Source organism: Caloenas nicobarica, chromosome 20 (genome assembly GCF_036013445.1).
Source record: "Caloenas nicobarica isolate bCalNic1 chromosome 20, bCalNic1.hap1, whole genome shotgun sequence".
Classification (NCBI taxonomy): domain Eukaryota; kingdom Metazoa; phylum Chordata; class Aves; order Columbiformes; family Columbidae; genus Caloenas; species Caloenas nicobarica.
In genome coordinates, this window is record NC_088264.1 from 3,147,810 (window position 1) to 3,169,562 (window position 21,753).

A 21,753-nucleotide genomic window follows, 5' to 3' on the forward strand; every position below is an offset into this window, starting at 1 on the left:
GCTGGGAAAAAGCAAAGGACCTAAACTGTGTGTTAATGGGGCTCTTTGTGCTCTCATTTTTCCAGGGTGGCCACTGACCACAATGTTGACAATACCACAGCAATCCTTAGAGAGTGGCTGAAGAACGTGCAGAACCTCTACCACGATGTAGAGTGGAGACCGATGGAAGAACCCCAGTGAGTACCGCAGCGAGGGGCTGTTTGGTGTACATCTCCAATTTTCTAGATTTCTGTTCTCAAACAAGGAGGTGTACTAAATGTCCAAGCATTAAAATGTGGATTTTTTTTGTGTGGGGAGGTCTGTCCCATTAAAATTGTGATCTTATGGAGCCCATAAAAAGGTCTCTGGCTTCGGTGAAGCAACTCATGCAGAACTTCAGAAAATATTTTCCATTCAGTTATTTAGCATCTGCAGCTGCTCTCTGTGCCTGGTAAACAAATCACATCAAAAACTACAGGGAATAGAAACTGTCATTCTTTATTTCCAAGGAAGGAGAGAAATTGTAGCCCGTTCCCATAGTGTCTATGAAAGTTCTGTCCGAGACATCAAATACTCAGTAAGTTCTGAGCCAGAGAACTAGATTTAATTCACTATATTATGCTTTTGCATGACCTGCAGGATCATTGCTTTGAAATATGGTGGTAGGTTTAAAGAGAATCCTCTTTTAAGGAATGAAAAGCAACACCTATTTATATGCAGGATTTCAAAGAGAAAGAATCGTGTGTGTTTGTTTTTGATTGCTCTTTTTTTAAGATCGGCTGTTCCTTGTTTTGTTCTGTTTTCTATTTCTTCCATCAGGGAAAAGTACATCAGTTTCCCTTTTCTTTCGGCTTGTTTTTACTTTCAAGGTCCTCAGTGCAGTGCTGAGGCACTTGTACAAACCCACAGGGAATGCTTATTGACTTTTTAAATCCTTTCATTGGAATTGAGTTTTCTTAATCCTATCAAACTTGACTTTTTAAAGTTCTGTCAAAAGTTTTCTTAAATTCTTAGCTCCTTCACTGGCTTACGCTGGCACTGTTTCAAAATCCTGACTTGTTATTCCACATAGGGCTCTGTCCCTGCATTTCCTTCCATCTTTGTAGCAAAGCATTTGCTTTTGGACCTGATCGTGCGTAACTTCACTCACGTGCTTGGGCCCCTGGGGTTGGGCGTTGGGTGTTTGTAGATTTAAGAGCTGTTATCAGGATGTGTTAACAGTTACTAGTGATGCCCAGACCCCGAGGAAATCCAAATTGCCTTCATCTTCTCATCCTCAGCTCTGTTGATTCTACTGGGCTCAAGGAAGCTGCGTTTATAGTTTAAACTTGAATCGTAGCAGAGGGGAGATGACTTTCTACCGGAGGGTCAGATGAGGTAAATCAGCTTCAGCTCATTTTGGTGGTGTAACCTCCGCTTACATCAAGGCCTGTCGCTGCGGAAGAAACTCCTGGGTTTGTTTGATGGTGCTGTTTTGCTTTCAGTCACTTGGTCAGCCCAAAACGTTGCAGCGCTGCTTGTTTTGCAGTGCCCTGTGTACACATGCCAGCACGAAACTTGGAATCTTTCTCTCTCAAAACCGCTCCTGGGTTGCCTGAGGTGACTCTAACACTGTTTTTATTTTGGAAAGAAGGTAGCAAGGGAACTTTTTATTTTCCTAACTAGTGTAATAGGTTTCTAGACATGGATTGCAGTCACTTTTTTTTTTTTTTTTTTTTTTTTTTTTGCTAGGTCTTACCCAGAAGAAATTGGGCCAAAACATTGGCCAAGCTCCCGATTCACTCACGTGATGAAACTCCGACAGGCAGCCCTGCGTGCTGCACGAGAGAAGTGGTCAGACTACATCCTGGTAAATACAAGGTTTGATTTATTAACTGTCCTCAGGCAAAAGCTTTTCAGATTGTCACTGATACTTGGGGCTGCCAAAAAGTTTCCTGTCCATCTAAAGACAAAGCTCTCTGCAGTGAGATGCCGTGTGTTGTTTCTTGATCTGATGAGCAAGAGACTTTGCAGCTGGAGAGAGAAGTCCCTGGGTAAGCTCAAGGTTTTTTGCACAGCGGTCAGGACTGAGCATAGTCCTGGTGGTGCGTAGGTACCTGCAAGGGTCTCTGAGATGGAAACCCCACCTGTTAGTATCGAAATGTAAGGGAAATAGTTCTACAGAACAGTTGTGAACAGATGTGTGGCTTTGGTCACTGCAGCAGGCTCCGAGGCCGATTTAAGAGTTCTTCTTGATCCTCTTCACAGAATAAATGCACCTTGAATTTTCAGCAATGATGTTTTCCCTCGCAGCTCCGTTGCCCCAGAGCTGGAGGAACGTTCTGTGGAGTGCGAGGGAAGCTCTGCATCTCTTCCCATTTCATAATGTACCTTTAACAGAGATGTGTCCTACAGTATCAAAACCACCAGCTCAGTGCTTTTTGGGTTTTTTTGGCAACCTTATGCCTCTGGCTGTCTTGTTCCCAAAAAAGCATCAGGGGGAAGCATATCATTTAATCTAATAACAAATTTATTTTTCTCTTCCCATCTTCTCTAGTTTATTGATACAGATAACTTACTGACCAACCCAGAAACCCTGAACGTGTTGATAGCAGAAAATAAGACCTTGGTGGCACCAATGCTGGAGTCTCGCTCTCTCTACTCAAATTTCTGGTGTGGCATCACCCCCCAGGCAAGTGACCTCCTGAACGCTGCTGGGTGACTCTGCAAGCTGTGTTTGCAAAGGCCTCTTGTTTCTGTGAAGTGGTGGGTATGGTTTCTGTCCTGTGGGCTTTCCCATCTGTTTCTGTAGCGTCCTTTTTCTGAAAAGAAGCTGCTGTAGCTCGGTGATGTGCGGAGTTGATGTTGGCACGTGGTGAGGATAGTGGTGTCATGCGCTCAGCTTGAGCCTCACTCAGTGGTGGCATCCCAAATTTTGGTGGGTACCTTCAGGAAAGGTCCAAACGTTCATAGTAAATCTGAGAATAAGGGCAGAGAGGACACTGCAGTCAATAAATGTTTTTCAGGCTTTGTTTTCTAACCGAGCTGTAGGTATGAGCAAAGCAATTTGTGTTCCGCATTGGGCGTGCAGGCACGTAGCTGGAACTTGCTGCCTTGTCTGAGATTCCTCGCTTGAAAAAACTGAATCTGGAGGAAGCTGAGCTTGTTCAGCCAAAAGTCCTGGGAAATGATACAATCCCACTAACTACATAAAAAATACTGATATACACACCAGAATTTATTTGAGGTCGCTCCATATGTTTGTGTAATGGCCTTAAATCTCTTGGTACATAATTTTAGATAAGCTTTCCTGTATAGTGATGCTAATCGGAGAGGAATTTGCTCTTCTTTCTACAGCTTTCTATTGTATATAGGTTGTTTTTCTCACACACGAACAAGATTTATGTTGCCTTGTAGAAATTAGTTTTGCGCTTCTTTCTCAAATCACATATACTGCAGAAAATATTGATACAAAGATGCTGCCTAGTAGAAGTAGCATAGTTTTTAGAGCCAGAATGAGGTTGAGCTATCACTTGACAAGTAGATCCACATGGCTGTTGTCAGTGTGGGTCAGCAGTAATTTTTTGCCTTTTTTCACTCTTTTTCTTTGAAATGCTCTTGCCTAAGCTCTAGGTGGGCTTTCTCAGGCATTCAGTCTGAGGTGAGGACTATAGTTTATGCTTTTTTTCTCCAAGCCCACAGGTAAACCTCCATAATGAGATCAGGTTTTTGACCTGTTCTCTGCTGCTGGCAGGTGTTTTGTCATCCGTTGGGGAGGCAGGATCCTAAGCTGTGTGTGGCCTAGAATAAGAAGAGGCTTTCTGTTAGCTCGAAAACTTTCCCTTTTTGCCCACGTTTGCCCTAGAAAGCTTCAGAATTTTTATTTTCCTTCCATCTCTGAGTCTTGTTTTTCCTCCTTCCTCAAGACAAGCTTGCACTACTGCATGTTTAAATGTGTTTAAGCCTAAGCTACATGAACTTCTTTCAGCTTCCCTGGGGCATGTGAATATGAGTATGTTAGAGAGGCTCCGTGCTCCAGCCATTTCCTACCCTCTTGCTTTACTCCAGAGAGCTACCCAGTTACTTATTATTGTCGTTATTGCTGGAGTGAAACAAAGAACAAACTCCATTTCCCCCTTCTTCTGGTGTAAAACATCCTCTGGTAGTCTCCTTCTCTAGGATTTCTTGAGGAAGATCTTTGTTTTTAAAGCTCTCCGTGATTTTTTTTTTTTTTTTTTTTTTAACAGAAATCACTAAATGAATCTTTTCTTTTTTTGGCCCCCATACCATCTTGTGGCAAGGAGTTCCACAGTTCAGACAAACTAATTGAGTAAAAATGTCAGGAAAAGGTCCTGAACTTGCCAAATTCTTGGGAAGTAAATACACAGATAAGAAAAGGAGTGTGTGTGGGGGGGTGTTTACTTGTTTCAGTTTTTGTTTTAAAATGGAGAAATAAACTTTATAGGAAAGGCATTGTCCTTTAAGTGTTTAAGGTTAAGTCCTGATGTAAATCAGCCGTTCTCCACAGCCTGACATGGGTCTCTGCTGGTGTGCACCAGCCTCAGCCCTGGCCCCTGCTGTTACCTCTCCAGCAGAAAATCTCCATCATTACCAGGGTTACTGAGAAAAGGAGGGGAAAAAAAACCTAGCAGGAAATGCATCTTGCAGAATTTGGTGAAAAAAACCTGCTCAAATGAAGAGGAAAGTTCCCACTTTATTTTTTTCCTTTTCTCTTAGTTGCTGCTGCTTGTTTCTGTGCTCGCAGTCCCGCAGCTTTGTGCTCTCAGCCTTGCTCTCCGTGAGGACTTGGGGAGGGAGCAGGAACTGGAGAACGCCCTAAAACACAAAGCCAAACCCAGCTCCAGACAGCCTGACATTTAGCTGTTGTGAAGCTAACCTTAGGAGAGCACAGCAACAGTGCTGACAAGTTGGAGTCTTTCTTGGCTACACGTGATTTATGAGCAGTGAAAAGCCTCACAAGCCAGTAGTGAATGAGTAGAGGAGGAAAAAAATATAAGTTTCCATCATCTTTCACCTGTGGGCATTCTCGGATGTCTGTTAAAGTTTGAATGTTTTAACCCTTTGTGCAGTGGGAATGGCAGTGAAGACTCTGCCCACTCGATGCTTTTTGTGGACATCTGAGATATCCAGTCCTCACAGCATGGTCAGAAGGTTTCTGAAGGGCAGAGGGGTGGAATCAATAGATGCATGAACAGACAAATGCACCACACGGTGCTTCTGCGCAAAACCAGGGTAAAGTGGTTCTGCAGTGATTTGCTCGGCTGTTGCTTGGATGCTCATGGAAAATATAACGTAAAAGTAACTTCAACTGATTTTAGTGACTCATCATTTCTGTAAAGACCAGAATCCACTCCAGATCCAACCGTCAGCCGTATTCAGATGTCTAATTGGTGCATTAGGACTTTCTTTCAGGGGGAATTCAGTGTATTTATTTCCAAATCTGATAGCTTTAGACATGTGCAGCTCACAGCTGGTTTTGCAGGTGCCATAAGGTGGGTGTCACACCCAGAATGCCAGAAGATTGGCAAAGCTCTTTAGGTCATGGTCAGAAATAATTTGCAGGCCCTATTCGGTGAGACACTGAATATCCTTTGTGCTTGTTGAACACAGAGGATGCCACAGATGCTCAGCAACTTCCAGGGTCAGACCTGAGAGTCTATGTGCAAAAAAAGTTTTCTGGAGAGCCAGGGGAAAAAAATCTGAGGTTTGAAGCTCTATTGCAAGGGAATTTTGCAGCAGAAAGGCTTGGATTTCCATTAGCTGCTGAAAAGGAGAGAGAAGGTCAAATTTTAACCTTTGGGTTGGAAATTCTTTCTAAATACTTGACTGAGCCATTTCCAAAATGGGGACACTTCAAAATCTCAGAACTGGGCACTGATCTGTCTCTGCTGAGCAGGACTAAGGGTGGGAGCTTTTGCTAGGGAGCATCTGTGAAACCAAAGTCTCCTGTAACATCCAGCCCTTTCCTTCTGTTTGCAGGGCTATTACAAAAGGACCCTGGATTACCCCCTGATACGAGAATGGAAGAGGACAGGCTGTTTTGCTGTCCCAATGATTCATTCCACCTTCCTCATCGACTTGAGGAAAGAAGCCTCCACCAAGCTGGTGTTCTACCCTCCGCATCAGGACTACACCTGGAGCTTTGACGATATCATGGTCTTTGCCTTCTCTAGTCGCCAAGCAGGTATGTCTGGAGCCTTTGCTGGGCAGGATTCACTCGTAGAGACATACAGATCTCTACTCTTGAGTTCACAGACCAAAAGCCGTGTTTTGGCTTCAGTGGTGAGTCAAGACCCCGTTCCCTTTTCTCTTTCAGATCTGGTCAGGGACAACCATCAGTAAGTGAGTGGCAGTGCAGTTTTGAATCACAGATAGCTTCAAAAGACATGGAAGCCATTCTTGGGACAAAGGCAGTGTTTCAGAGAAAAAATTAGTGGTATCTACCTTTGGTTTTTGTCACAGCAAGATGGTAGCGAGCACAAATGAATGCTGTGAGAGTGGAAGGCACTCTGAAGTCTGTAGGTGTCTAAAGTCACCACTTCCAGGAGACTCCATGAGGAAGGGAGTGAGGACAAGAGACACTTTTTAGATGTTGCAGCCCTTGTGCAAAATAAAACCCAAGTTGCTTGCCTGCAGTACTTGATGAAGCTTTGCTTTGTGGCAGCTCAGCAGGAATTGTCTGAGAGTTAAGAGGTTTTTCTTTTGTTGGTTTTGTTTGTTTTAAGCAAAATCAGAGAATCACGTGGAGTCTGTGGGCTGTGCTGAGAGGAAATTTCTTGCTGGTGTGAGAGCAGTAAAATCTCTGCAGACTTGATGCCTCACTGGGACTTTGGGAGAACCAGTCGAGCACTGAGTCCTTGAGATCTTTGGGGCACAGCAGAGAGAAAATGTGTACCGCTCCAGCTGGTACTGGGACCAGTTTGTACCAGACGGTGGGAGGATTTCAGATCTGAAACACAGGAGTCCTTTCAGGCCAGGGCACCACCTCAGTGTCTTCTTTCACCTGGAACGGCTGTTGGTGTTTGCAGAGATCCATGCCTCTCAGGGAAATCGCTGCTGCTTAGTGCATGATACCGCTGCTACAGCTGCTTGTACTTCTGGTGAGGATGCTTAGTCCTGTTTATATTTGGATCTGGTGGGTATTCTGCCTCCAGCAAAGTCCTGGCTGGCAGAACTGTGTCACATCTATGAATGGAGCTCCTGGGAAGGATATGTTTTTAATGGCCATCTGTATTGTTCTTCGCCCTCCTGTGTTGAAAAGGGGAAAGTTTGGGGCCTTATAAAGGAAAAAATGACTGATAAAACGTCAGCGGCACCGATGAAATGTGCTTCTGTTCAGAGCTTCACGACTGGTTTGCTGGCTTACTGAGGTGAATTAGTTGGGAAGAGTCGGTTTTTGGGTCCACTGAGTGATGTGCAGCTGGTGTTATCTGTCCTCTGCTTGTAAAAGAGGCAAAGTTAAGGGGAGAAGGAAGGGCTGTTCTTGGTGTGCAGACAAGTAGAGGGAAAGTGAAGAAGCATAGCTTTTCCACAGTGGCTTCTGGAGAAGAGCCAGGCTGAAAAATCTGCCTTTCCCACCACTTCCAGAGCAGCGCAGTGGCCATTTGCAACTTTCTTTTTAGTGATCCTTCTGTGGAGCATCAAGTGAGAATGATGAATGGGAGAGGAGAGGCAGCAAGAGCTGAAATTGAGCCCTTGGGAGGCAGAGGAAGATGGGAGCTTGCAGGGCACCTTTGGGTCCCTGACCTTTTGAGTCAGGACATGGGTATGTTGGCTCCAAAGGAGAACAGAGGTTTAGGTCTGGTGAGCAAAGCAGGTTCCCTCAAATCTACCTGCCCCTCGTTCCCTCTGACAGCATCCAGTTAGTCTGGGAACTGCATTGCATTAGCTCCAGCTGCTTCAGAAATATTTCAGGGATTCAAACCCATCATTTTTTCCTTCCATCCTAGAACACTTTAGCTTTTTCCAGAGCTGACCTTGGCAGTCTGGCCCACTGATCTTCTCAGATTGTTGGCTTGTGTCCTGGGCTGAGCTTTGTCACCCAGGATAAAAGAATGACATCCAAGTTCAGAAATGTGAAAAATGTATGGACTTTGAGGTATACTTCTCTTCAGAGTAATTTCACTTATTTCCCTGAAGCCGTAAATGATGTTGGCTTTTGTCCGGGCCAAGTACTGCACTTACTGCCTCAGGTCAACCCATCGATTTTTCCAACAGTGAATCTTCTGCTTGAAGCAGGTGGTTTGTGATGCTCCACAGAGACCGTCCCACTTCTGCCGAGAGGACGTGGGCTGCGGAACACAGAACAAAACTCAGCACAGGTGTTTTATTGAGGAGGGTGGTCTTTGCACTGGCGAGATAGTGTTTAGCTGGCCAGACCTTCTGAGCTTCCTTCACCCTGAGGCTTTGAAGACCTCAAGCCAACCAGGAATGTCCAGTCACAGGGATGTGGGGGAAATTTAGGTTGCCTAAATATGGCCATGGATTTATTTAAGGCATATGGCCGTGAACCCTGGTCACTACCTTACAAAGGCTAGTAACAACACCAGTATCTATAGCCTTCTGTCCTTTGTAGCAATCGTTTATTTTGTTATAAAAACAGAGCCAGAGAGTGAGTCCCCCTCCCCATTTTAAGGTAGCTTTACCATTTTGAAGTAACTTTTATCCCAGAAGAAACAGAAATACTGGTGTGAATCTATGCAGATTAACTGTGTTTAAGCCAGCGGAAGATAAAAACGGAGATCAGTGAGCCAGATAAGATTAGTTGATTAGATCAGTGCCAAATCCATTAATATCAGCAGGTAGTATTTTTTATTTTGCCATTTACCTAAATTGCAGCTGACAGCTGAATGTGTTTTGGCAAGTAGTGTAGCCAGCAATTTACTTGCAGAACTTAAAACGGTAGAAACACCGGGTTCATTAATGCAGATAATTCTGCCTTGCTAAAAATACCAGAGATTTAAGAGGATTAGTACATGAAAGCAGCAACTCTCACCAGGTAGTGTCTGCTTTTCATTTATTTCCTAGAGGGACAGGGGTGGTTCTGCTTGTTTAATTAAAAAAAAAAAAAGAAAGAAAAGTTATAGCCGATAATGAGCAAACTCTTGGTGAGTCTGGAGGGAACAGCGTCTTGCCATCACACATTGGGACATTCCCAGCAGCGTGTGGGTCTCTCCCTTGCAAACGAATCTGCTCCGAGGAGAAGCTTTGCATCTTCTCCTTGTTCCACACCTTCGGATTCAGCTCCTAGAACAAGCAGTTGCAAAAGCTTTTGAGCAGCAGGAAGTTACGGTATCATCTATTTTTGGAAGCATCTCTTCTCCCCGCTGCTCGCTCTCTCTCTAGGATTTGAGGCTGGTTGATTCGGAGGGTGCAAACCTGCTCCTGCTTTTGGCTCTGTGAAGGGATTGTGTCAGGTCTGAGTGGTGCAGGTGGGGTTTGGGGAATACAGGAGTTTCTGGGGCGCTCCCCAGTTCTCCCAGTAGACCCACTGTGTGCATCAGACATCACTTTGCCAAAGGCTGGTTCTGCCCTCTGCTGTGAGATTGTTTTCATAGCATGAAGGCAAAGGCCAAAAAAAGACCCTTTCTCTAGGCTAAGAGGGAGTTCCCAGTCTCTCCTAGGAGAAAACTGATGGCAATTAAAAATGCCTTCTGTTAGGGAGCAACTGGAAATTGGTTTCAGATGAGAGACCACTTGCTGCCAGCCAAATGAAACAGAAAATGGCACTATGATGTTTTTGAATTTCATAGAATCATTTTGGTTGGAAAAGACCCTCAAAATCATAGAATCCAACCGTTAACCCACCCCTGGCACTACCCCATGTCCCTGTGAACATCATCTCCGCGTCTGTTCAACCCCTCCGGGGATTTAAGTTAAACCCCTTCATTTGCTTATGAAGCAGAACTTTTTGAGACTGGGGTCCTGGCAATAAGTTTGATTGTGGCTACATAGCAACAGAGCAGCAAAATCCTCTGCTAAGAGACCTGACTCTATTTTCTGTTTTTTCTGTGATCCCCAGGGATACAGATGTTCATCTGCAACCGTGAACACTATGGTTTCCTTCCCATGCCCCTGAAATCGCACCAGACGCTGCAAGAAGAAACTGAGAACTTTGTGCACACCCTCATCGAGGCGATGAGTAAGTTACTGTGCCCCGCTGTGATGGACACCTCCAAGTTAATGTTTGTAGAGCCCTCCTGCCAGTGACCCAGCTCTGTTACCCCGGGAATCTGCCTCCTGATCCGACTGCTCTCATCCTGGTTTGACACGCAGTTTTCCATTTTTCCGCTGCTTTTCTACCTAGAGATGTAATCGCTTCATGGTCAGGTCAGCTCTGTTGAGAAAACCCCTTAACTTCCCAATATCAAATGCAAAAATGCATCTTTAACGTGGCGAGGATGCTGCAGAACCTCGTGTCTCTCCTGAGCTCTCCCTGGCAGATGGCTGCTGGCTTCTGTTTTGTGATGTGGACATTTTCTGCTACATCCACTCCTGCCTGACTTCATGTGCCAGATCCCTGGGGCTTTAGGTCCAGAGATGCAAACACATGCACATACATTATTGTCAGTGCATGAAGGTGATGCTTGGGGATCTCTCCTCTCTTCCAGTTGATCGTCCTCCTGTTGAACCCTCGCAGTATGTCTCTGTTCCGCCAAAGAACCCTGACAAGATGGGATTTGATGAAGTAAGGAACTTATTTTGCTGCCGTTGTCTTGTCTTCCTGTTTCTCACCTAGAGGAGCTGGGTTCTCCCTGTAGCTGACCTTCCAGCTGTTTCCCTTTCCCATCTTTTGACATGTTTAAGCTCTTTCCCAGTCACTCATCTTTTGGACTTTGGCTTTTTGCCAGGAGTGGGGAGAACTGCTGAGCTCAGGGAAGCAGCCCTCTGGCATTTGCTGGAGAGAAATGAGGCCACTCAGGTCTGTGGGCATTTAATACCTGCTACAAAACTCCTGATTACAGGTTTGTGTGCCGGGGCAGTGCCCAGCAAATCTGTGGGCTTCCCGCATTGATGGTACGGATGTTTTAGTCCAGCCAGGAAGAGATGGCAGAAGTGAGGGTGAAAATCAGGTCATTTAACTCCCCGATTGTTGTGCCGTTTCCTCTACATCTGACTCTGCGGGGCAGCTTCGCCATCCTTCCATTCTGCGGTAAAAACTGGTCTTTTGGGAAACCTCTCCTGTTTTCCAGTGAGAGAAAGGAATGATTTCTCTCCCCTTAGAGAGGCACTGGGGAGCCCGGAGAAGCTGGGGGAGGCTCTTGGCTGAGTTCTGCCCAAGATGGGGATGTCTAGGAGGGATGGAAACCACGTGTGCTCCCTCCTTACTGGGCCAGCTCTCCCCCATGCCCTGCTTGGTCACCGCATTTTTCTGCTATGGCCTTTAAAAGTGCATTAGAAAGGTGGTTCCTGACACCGGTCCTGCCCCAAGACCCTGCAGAGATCCCTGTCCTCCCCATTCTTCACATTATGGAGGGTGCAGGTGTTGAGGGCGAAGGCTGGAGAGGAATCTGCTGTGCTTTATTTAACCAGGAGTTGTGTTTTTATGCAGCTGCCAGGGTGGCAGTTGTGGAGACCAGGGAAGCCTTTGTTTTCTTGGCTTATTCTGCTACATCTGTTTATATGACTCATGAATTCTGAACACGATTTGTTGGAGCGTCTGTGTTTAGGACGCAGCTGTTGTAGGTTTTTTTCCATGTTGTCCTTTGTGGCTGCACTCTATTTATCCAATTTATTATTTTTGCATTTGTGCTGACCTAGAATTGGATCCGCTTTTTACTGGCTAGAGGTTTTTGCTCTGCAGGCTACAAAGCTGCACTTGTCTGCCTGGGACTGAAAAACATCCCTGCCCCTCTGCAGTTTGCCTGCAAATGAGGGTTTTGGTCCTCTGCCCCCCACCAGAGTCTGTCTGCTTAGGCTTGGGCTGAGCCTGGCCCAGACATCTCTGGTCCCGGTCTGGGCTCTGTGCTGGGCTTTCTGCTCTGGCAGGGGGAGCAGCGGATTTTCAGTGCCTGAAGTAATTTACAAAAAATCTCTCTTTGCTGTGTCCTTGTGCTTGGGTGGTGACCCCACAGATAATCCTAAATACAGGCAGTGGTGGCTCTGTGGAGAAACATGTGGGTTGATGATCCTCTGGGCCTGGAGCTGGGCATTTGACTCTGTGTTTAATATAAATAAAAACATTCTATATCTTTGGAAATTATAGACTTGGCGGTAACTGGTCTGCTCTCACCTTTATTCATCCTTGAAGAGCAGCTTTTCCTTGTGACATAAAACATCCTTAAAAAGTAGTTGTTAGACAAAGAATGAGCCTCTAACCTTCCAACTCAAAACCGACCCCAACTTTTTGACAAATTCTACGCAACCTGGAATAAAATCACACTCGGTATTTTAAGATTTGCTGCTGGAGAAGGGTGGATGAGGAGTCACTTCTCCTCGCTCCCAGGCTGGAAGCTTGATGTCTTTCTCTTCAACCCAGATTTTCATGATCAACCTGAAGCGCCGGAAGGACAGGCGGGATCGGATGCTGCGGACTCTCTACGAGCAGGAGATTGCGGTCAAGATAGTAGAGGCCGTGGATGGGAAGTGAGTTTCGGCTGGGGTTGCTGATGTTTGCAAAGAGAGGGTTGTGCTGGGCACCATCTCCTTGGGTGCCCTGACCTCCCTCCTGCTGGGGATGGCTGGGCTGAGGGAGAGGTGGACGTCACTTTTATTTATCCAACATTTTATTAACCCAACTGCCCCTGCTTTGAGGCAATTTTGCTCTGTTTGTTTCTTCTTTTGTAATTAGTCTTCATGAGAGAGCCAGGGCGGTGCGGGTCAGACTAATAGAACCGTAGAATCATTTTGGTTGGAAGAGACCCTCAAGATCATCGAGTCCAACTGTTAACCCACCCCGGCACTGCCCCATGTCCCTGAGAACCTCATGTCCGTCTGTCCAGCCCCTCCAGGGATGGTGACTCCACCACTGCCCTGGGCAGCCTGTTCCAGTGCCCCACAGCCCTTTGGGGAAGAAATTGTTCCCAAGATCCAACCTAAAATGAAAATCAGGTTAAAATCGTACTCCTTTCTGTGAACTATAATGCTTGCACACAATTAAAAGGAGAAAGCAGTGAAAGTGTGTGAGAGCAATTATCTCCTGGGAGGTTTGTCCATCCTCGTGCTACAAAGCTGTTGGGCTACAGTGTTCACCCTGACACAGCCCTTACTTTAAGGTGTGTTAAGATGTTTTTATCATGAGAAATCAAGGCAGAAGTTTTTGGTCTGAGACTTGCGAAAAGGGAAGTAGGAACCCACATGCCATCTAGTGGTCTCTGAGACTTGGGCACTCATCAGGACCTCTTAGGAAAATATTTGAAGCCAAGCTCCTGACAAGCTGATGGTCCCACGAGAAGTCGTTGGCAGAGTTAAGGATATCATTTCTAAGCTTGATTTAGAATGTAAATCAATAAGTTAATTTTTCTCCCAGTTTTTGAGCAAAACAAGTGCAGGAATTTTATGAGTTATGGCCTTTCTCGGAATATCAGTAGCATTTCCCCTATTGTGTCTGTGTCTGACTTGAATTTATTTAAATGCTGATAGGTGTTCTCTCTTTCTCAGAGCACTGAACACGAGTCAGCTCAAAGCTCTCAGCATCGACATGCTGCCGGGTTACCGGGACCCTTACTCCTCCCGGCCCCTCACTCGGGGAGAGATCGGCTGCTTCCTCAGTCACTACTACATCTGGGAGGAGGTAAGGGGGGTGCGGGTGCTCCGCGGTCCTGGGGAGGGTGCTGAGGGCAGGAGCAGTGTCCAGGACAAATATAATACCGGTTTCTGGAAGTGTAGGATGGAACTGTTTTCCTTGGTTTGTAGGGGATTGTGCACAGGGGTTTTCTTGAACACGTTGCTCAGCTTTCTCAGCTCTGCTTTCTGTTTGCCGAGTGATTTTTTTACCAGAATGTTTTCATGACTGGTTTTGCAGACCATCTGATAGCCTGTTTGGAGTGAGTTTGCTTAGGAGAAAGGCAGGAAGGTTTTGAAGAACAAATGGTATTAAAGAAACAGAATCACAGAATGTCAGGAATTGGAAGGGACCTCGAAAGCCCATCCAGTCCAATCCCCCCGCCGGAGCAGGAACACCCAGATGAGGTTACACAGGAAGGTGTCCAGGCGGGTTGGAATGTCTGCAAAGGAGGAGACTCCTACAACCTCCCTGGGCAGCCTGGGCCAGGCTCTGGTACCTTCACTTAGGAGAAGTTTCTTCTCAAATTTAAATGAAACCTCTTGTGTTCCAGTTTGTACCCATTGCCTGTTGTCCTATCATTGGTTGTCACCGAGAAGAGCCTGGCTCCATCCTCCTGACACTCACCCTTTATATATTTATAACCATGAATGAGGTCACCCCTCAGTCTCCTCCAGCTCAAGAGCCCCAGCTCCCTCAGCCTTTCCTCACACGGGAGATGCTCCACTCCCTTCAGCATCTCCGTGGCTGCACTGGACTCTCTGCAGCAGTTCCCTGTCCTTCTGGACCTGAGGGGCCCAGAACTGGGCACAATATTCCGGATGTGGTCTCACCAGGGCAGAGTAGAGAGGCAGGAGAACCTCTATCGACCTGCTAACCACCCCACTTCTGATACACTCCAGGTCCCATTGGCCTTCTTGGCCACAAGGGCACTCCTGTTTTATTTCCCTGGTTTTTTGTGTGTGCTGAAGCAAGTTCCAGTGACTCTGCTAATTGCTTTTTTTTGAGCTGGTATATCATAAATAAATTTAGCTGCAGGGATGTCTGTTACCTGAGCTAAGAGATATTGTTTGGGTGGTAATAGCTGTAGCTTCCATCTATCCCTGGTCACCTGGGGAGTGACACTTGAGAGGATCTGGGCTGTGCTTGTTGGAGATGCTGGAGTTACACAGCCCCGGAGGGATTATTTCAAGCAAGGTGGGATGTGGAGGCAGGGAGAACAACTTGGTGCTAAGAGAAGATGGGGCAAAGGCAGCGGCTGCCCAAGTGTGACCGTGATGGTTGGACGATCCAAATACCTTTCAGCCAGCAGCAGGGACTTCAGCCCTGAGAAAACAGGCGATGATTTGGAGCTTGAGACTTCTGGATCACCAATGGTCTGATGATAACATGGGAACCCACTTGCAGGATGCCTTTGCACGTGTGTTCTCTAAGTTGTCAGGGCCAGACTTTGGATATGCCGGATCATCCTCCTTCACAGATTGCAGAAATACTTTATTTTTTCTAACAAAACCAGATTTTTCTGAACAGCAGCTTTGGTGTCAAAGGAGGAGGTGGTCGTGCTAGATGATAGCTCACGGGGTCTAGGTGCTGCAACATCACATGGAGAGTTTTTCCAGGTTGCAGATGCTCAGCCACGGGATATTTTTGGGCAGCTCGTCCCAGCTGAGCTGTGAATCTGGGGGTGGTTCTCCAGCCTCCCTACCTGTGTGGTCCAGAAGGCAGTGCCAGGTCAGGATGACCCCCAGCGATTTCGGGGCCACTGTGATCACTTCTGAACCCTCTTGTTTCAGGTGGTGAACAGAGAACTGGAGAAGACGCTTGTTATTGAGGACGATGTCCGCTTTGAGCACCAGTTCAAGAGGAAGCTCGTGAAGCTGATGGATGACATTGAACAAGCCCAGCTAGACTGGGAGCTGATGTAAGTCACTGGCCCTCGGGAAGCTCTGGGCACGCAGGGGACATCAGCAGCAGAGTGGCAGAGATGGAGGGTGACATTGGAGAGCAGGGGAAGGTGGCAGAGGCTTCTCGGTGGCTCTTCCCATCAGGACAGCTCTGCTCCTGGGCCAGGCTGGTGCTGGGGTGCCCCAGCTGTGTTGGGTACCACTGGTGCCCTTTGTGGGCAGTGTTGGTTGATCTCAACAGCGTCTGGAGATGCTGCTGTGACAGAGGAACTGACACAGCTCAGCCCTGAGGCTTGGACCGTGTCATCTCAGCTGCCTTACGAAGTCTTTCACATCTGTACCACCCGCTGCATTAAGATTTGGATGTCTGAGAGTGGTACAGGATAGAAATCTGTGAGACTGGTCAGGGATTGCTTCTTGGATCCACCCTTTGTCCTTCCCCACTTGACATGGACAGTTGTGTGGTCCTAACTGCTGCAGATTCGCTTTTTGGTTCCAATTTCTGTGGTCTTTTCACCCTTTAAGCTACATTGGCCGGAAAAGGATGCAGGTGCAGGAGCCTGAGAAAGCAGTTCCCAATGTCATGAACCTGGTGGAAGCCGATTACTCATACTGGACCCTGGGCTACGCGATCTCCTTCCAGGGGGCTCAGAAGCTCATCGGAGCGGAGCCTTTCGGCAAGATGTTGCCGGTGGATGAATTTCTGCCAATCATGTACAACAAGCACCCGGTGTAAGTAGGTTGGATGTCTTCATTAACTCGGGTTGACGTGAGCTTGGTCTTGCTGAATAATTAAGATCTGGTTCGTAGATTTGTGTAGTGTATATCATATGTGTTAATATCTATATATGCCTATGTATACCCTTGTTTATGTGTGCACACTTAGTGTGGTTCATATAAATGATTAATTTCAGAGCTCGGAGTCCAAATTATTTGCATTACAGTTTTCAGCAGGTTGATGACTTGAGTCACAAGGTGCCGAATGCCTGTAGCTCTGCGGGGCACTTCAGAAAATGGAGCTCACGTCATTTTCTTCAGCTTCATGTGCAAAAATGTTGATTTATCAATGACGATAGAGTACTGAGACCTAAACCGACAACAGATCAGGTTAATAATCATTCAGTTCTTTAGTATTTTAATGCTGTTTGACTCAAGCTATGCAAAACCTTACGCTGCTTAGCATGCAGCACGTAACGTCATGATGCTCACTTTTTATTTTTCTAAAGCTGAATGTAGTTGGTAGAGGGTCAGACTCCACCACAGCAACTACCTGCGCTGCTTGGGACCTGTTTGCTCAGTGGATGCGCTTATATCTCACAGTTATAAGCATGTCACTCTGTTCCTGATGATTTTTCTCTCCTCTTTAGAGCAAAGTACATGGAGTACTATGAGTCCAGAGACTTGAAAGCCTTTTCAGCGGAACCCCTGCTCGTCTACCCCACCCACTACACAGGGCAGCCCGGCTACCTTAGCGACACGGAGACCTCCACCATCTGGGACAACGAGACCGTGTCGACGGACTGGGACAGAACGCACTCCTGGAAATCCCGGCAGCAGGGCGCGATCCACAGCGACGCCCAGAACAAGGACGCTCTGCCCTCCCAGTCGTCTCTCGACGCGCCGTCCTCCAGGGACGAGCTATGACTGCCCGCGGCCCCACCACTCCGTCGGCAGCTGAACCTGCCTCGCGCTTCGGCTTTTCACCCTTGGAAGTGGTAGAGCAGCTCTTCACGTGGTCTCCATCCCGCTGCTTCGAGTGGCAGAGCACAGAGGTTGGACCTGGTGTGACAACTGATCGAGACGCTTAGGACGAGGCGGGAAATGAAGGAGGAAAAAAAACAAGTGATCTAGACTGGTGGAAAAAAAAGCAGAGATCTGAACAAAAGCCCTCGCAAGCTTTTGTAAAAAAAAAAAAAAAAAAACCCAAACCTTGAATGACGTCTTTCTACAGTTCCTTGTGTAGAATACTGTATTTATAAAGATTAATATATAGAGGTGTACAAGTGTTCATACCTTTCTGGATAGCTGTAACTAGGCTGCTGTGTAACTGCTACTCCTCGTAGATTCTTAGGCTTTTTATAACCCTGTTTGCTGAGAGAAACTGCGGGCGAGTGTTTGGGTATTTGGGTATGTTTTTTCAAAGGGAATCAAAATGGTTTCCGAAAACATTCAGCTCAGTGGAGCAGCGCTCCTCTGTAGGGTCATCTTCATCGCACGGCGATAGAAAACTATTGCTGGCTTCCCCTCCGCAAATCTCAAAACTTGCCAGATCTAAACGGGCCTCCCAGTCCGGAGCGGCCGTCTTGGCGAGTCTGAAATCCTGGGAGGTGGCAGCAAAAGTGGAGGTTGCAAAAGGGAGGAGTTAGTCCGTGTCATGTCCTGCTTCACCCCCTGTGCCTCCATTTATTCCTTCAGGAAAACAAAGCCTGACAGCCTGTTTGCAGGCCTGTTTAATTAGGCCGTAAAACCAAGTGTTAGGACTTCTAGGAACTTTAAATTTAAAGTGTTTGGTTACAGACTGCTTGACATTATCCTTATCAAACCAAAGCAACCTCCGGAGGTGTTGGTGTTGTCAACCGTGCTGTTCTTGACAGCCTCAATAGAATTATTGTGCGTTACAGGACGGAAAGGCAACTTGTCTGGATATTTTTTCGCGTGAGGAGCAAACTTGTCTCTTTTTTCGGATGAGTTCTGATGTGCTTGCTGTGGGCTGCCATGTCAGCAGAGTATGGTGTTTATTTTTTTAAAAAAACGATTCTCAGAGGGCAGGTGATGCCGGCCCACACTGCTCGGGTTGGCTGGGATGTTCTCCTGCGCTTCCCACCTGGAGACTCACCCGCTGGAGATCTGTACGGTTGAGTATGTGTGCCTGGGCTTTCATTTGTGTTTGTTTTTTAATAATTACTGAGGGACATTGTGCTTTCTGCTCAAGAAAACATGTTCTTACCTGTCAGCTGGTCTGATAATACATAGAACCTGGTGCAAGATGGCAGGCGTGTGTGTTGTTCCTGGGGTGGGAGCAGGTCTGGCCGTGGAAGGCCAGCGTGGGTTGTTCAGCTCTGTCACTCGACCACGGAGTCCCTGTCCCTAGAAATGTGCCTGGAAGCCGAGTTCCTTCTGCTCCGCAGGCTGGAGCAGCGTCCCCGCGACGTGGTGAGTACGGAGAGCGGCTCTGCGGCGGGCAGCGCGGCAGCTGGGCGTTGCTCTCCGACAGCTCCTCTCCTTTCCTCCTCAGGTCTGGCTTTACCAGCGACAACCCCGAGCTGTTTGAAGCGCTGCCGAGCACGGCGATGCTCGAGATGTTGGCAAGACGCTCGGCGTGGCCTTCAGAAGCAGGACAAGCGTGAACCGGGGAGCAGCCAGCGTGTTGTCGGGTGTCACTGTGGGTAGGAGCAGCACGTTTGTCAGCACAGCTCTGCTTTTCCCAAACCTTCTTCTTCTGACCTGTTGCGATCCCATGGAAGCAGTTTCTCCATGAACACCTTGGCTGGAAAGGGCCCTGGTGTTCCTCACGGTTCTCCCCGCTGGGGGCTGGAGAGGGAAGGGACAGACACGCTGGGGACTTTTATTGAACTTTGATTTCCCTAAGTAGAGCAGTAGCAATTTAGTAAAAACTACTTGACACCAGGGCTGGGGGTTTGGCTTTTTTTCTTTGGTTTTTTTGTTTGTTTTGGGGTGTTTGGGGTTTTTTTTTTAGTTGACTCGGGAAGTGAGTTATTAATAATAGGAGGGGTCTGGCGGTTTCAGGGGCGGGAGGGGACAAATTAAGGATTAAAATGTAATGAATTAAATGAATGTGTCCATTTCATGGCCTCAGTCGAGCTGACTGTTCTTTCACCTGTAGATGTGTGTGTAGGTGCAGTTTTCTATTTATTTCCGTCTGCAAGCCCCGGTGGCTGCCCAGCGGTTCGCCAGCTCGGACACATGCTGGTTGTCTGTCTGCGCTTTCAGCTCCTTGGCAGGTGTTGTCCGGGCTTTGCCCTGCTCAGAACCGACTGTGTTTTGGAAAAGTAGGAGCCAGTGGAAACCCTTCTCCATTTCTCTGGTATTTTTCCTCTTTCCATGCGGAGCGGGCTCGTGGCTCCGCTGGCCCCGCGGAGCCTCTGGCAGGTTTTGCACCCGCAGCCCCAACGCGGAGCCGCCTCGCGTGGGGTCACGCGTGAGGCCGCAGCTCTGGAAAATGAGATGCTGTCAGCAGAACTTCACGGGGATGTTTGCTCGGCTGCTTCAGGAATTGCGGTGGGCTTGGTTGATTTTCCTTTTTTTTGATCTCTCCTTTTAGCGTGGGGTTTTTCCTCTGCTGTGGAGCGTCAGAGCGAAGCCCCCGGAGCCCCGGCTGACGGAAACCCCCGCAGTGAGGGGTGACAGAGCCGCGGAACCTGGAGCAGGTTTCCCCAGGGTCAGCAGGAACTTGAGCTGCTCACACAAAGGTCACAGGTAGGGTTGGTGCAGATCATCGTTTCTAAGGCTGTCACCAGAACCTGACAACTCCATCCGTGCTTTGAACACAGGAGAAGTGCTGATGTACCCTCAGCATTCAATGTGAAATTCCTGGTGCACAAATAGACTGTGTTTATCTGAGGGAAATGGATTCAGGTTGCGTTGTCGTGGTTTAAGGCAGCTTAAATTCAGGCTCGTCTTTGTTCTGCCTTTGCTGCTGTAACACGAGAGGCCCTTTGGTGACAAAGGCCACGGCTCAGGGACTCCGGCTGTGACTGGTGCAGGTTCCGGACTCTCCCCCCGTGTTCACCGGGACGTGAACCCCAAACGTGTCTGCGTGTGCAGCGCGTTGAAAAAACCCAACAGGGTCACGGCAAAAAACGCCGTGACAGAGACAACGGGGAAAAGATGGAAACTCTCAAACCATTTCCTTGGTGTGAACTTGGGGCAGAATCCCGGAGAGAAACAGCAGCTGCCTCCCAGCAGCTTCAGGAATTAAACCCAAGTGCCCCAGCGGTGGGAGCTGAAGAGGTCGAGGGCGGTGAAAAAGGACCAGGGATGGAGAGAGTGACGGGGGAGAGGGGAAGGGGCCGAGGGGAATAAACCCCCAGCTGCAGGAGGGGGGAAATCTAAGAGGAAAAGAGGCGAACGCCGGACACAAAGGAGTGGGAAATCTGACATATTTGTTATAGAAACAGGAAATGTTACATCAGGATCAAATATTGAAATATAGTAACTCCAGACACAAATTAGTGGTGAAAGGTTTATCTATTTATTATAGAAACATTAAATATGATACAAAGCTCAAACGTTATACAAAGATCAAATATTAAAATATACTAACTCCAGACAAGAATTGGTGGAAAAAAGTTTGCATATTTATTATATAAATATTAAATAAAGATGAAATATAATACCAAAAAAATCAATCATTAAAATATACTAACTCCAGACAAAAATGGGTGGAAAAAAGTTTACATATTTATTATAAAAAAATTAAATATTATATAAAGAGTGAATATCATATAAAGATCAAATATTATATAGAGATCAAACATTAAAAATATATTAAACCCCAGACAAAAATTAGTGGAAAAAAGTTTGCATATTTATTATATAAATACTAAATAAAGATTAAATATAATCCAAATTAAAACATTAAAATATATTAACTGCAGACAAAAATGGGTGGCAAAAAAGTTCACATATTTATTATAGAAATATTAAATATAATATAAAGGGTAAATATCATATAAAGATGAAATAGTATATAGAGAACAAACACTAAAATATATTAAACTCCAGACAAAAATTAGTGGTAAAAAGTTAATCTATTTATTATAGAAACAGTAAATATTGTATAAAGATTAAATATCATATAAAGATCAAATATTGTATAGAGATCAAACATCAAAATATATTAACTGCAGACAAGAACCGGTTGAAAAAGTTTGCATATTTATTATATAAATCTTAAATCTTAAAGATAAAATAATACAAAATCAAACATTAAAATATATTAACTCCAGACAAAAACTAGTGGAAAAAGTTTATTTATTATAGAAACATTAAATATTATGTAAGAGTAAATATCATATAAAGATGAAATAGTATATAGAGATCAAACACTAAAATATATTAAACTCCAGACAAAAGTTAGTGGTAAAAAGTTAATCTATTTATTATAGAAACAGTAAATATTATATA

General features: G+C 46.2%; 1 protein-coding gene across 3 annotated transcripts in view; it reads left to right on the forward strand.

Annotated features, from left to right (window-relative positions):
* The window catches only part of COLGALT2 (collagen beta(1-O)galactosyltransferase 2), a 50,832-nt gene extending 32,241 nt beyond the window's left edge, over positions 1 to 18,591 (forward strand). For 2 of the 3 annotated variants that reach the window (XM_065649123.1, XM_065649125.1), the window contains exons 2-12: positions 66 to 176; positions 1,711 to 1,828; positions 2,516 to 2,650; positions 5,959 to 6,163; positions 10,001 to 10,120; positions 10,590 to 10,666; positions 12,458 to 12,564; positions 13,579 to 13,711; positions 15,496 to 15,623; positions 16,132 to 16,338; positions 16,974 to 18,591. In XM_065649123.1, coding sequence (XP_065505195.1) covers positions 66 to 176; positions 1,711 to 1,828; positions 2,516 to 2,650; positions 5,959 to 6,163; positions 10,001 to 10,120; positions 10,590 to 10,666; positions 12,458 to 12,564; positions 13,579 to 13,711; positions 15,496 to 15,623; positions 16,132 to 16,338; positions 16,974 to 17,250 — 1,618 coding nt within the window. In that variant the 3' untranslated portion in view covers positions 17,251 to 18,591. Of the gene's footprint in view, positions 1 to 65; positions 177 to 1,710; positions 1,829 to 2,515; positions 2,651 to 5,958; positions 6,164 to 10,000; positions 10,121 to 10,589; positions 10,667 to 12,457; positions 12,565 to 13,578; positions 13,712 to 15,495; positions 15,624 to 16,131; positions 16,339 to 16,550; positions 16,714 to 16,973 lie in introns of all 3 variants that reach the window. The other variant, XM_065649124.1, reaches the window with a different exon arrangement.
* Positions 18,592 to 21,753: the final 3,162 nt, after the last annotated feature.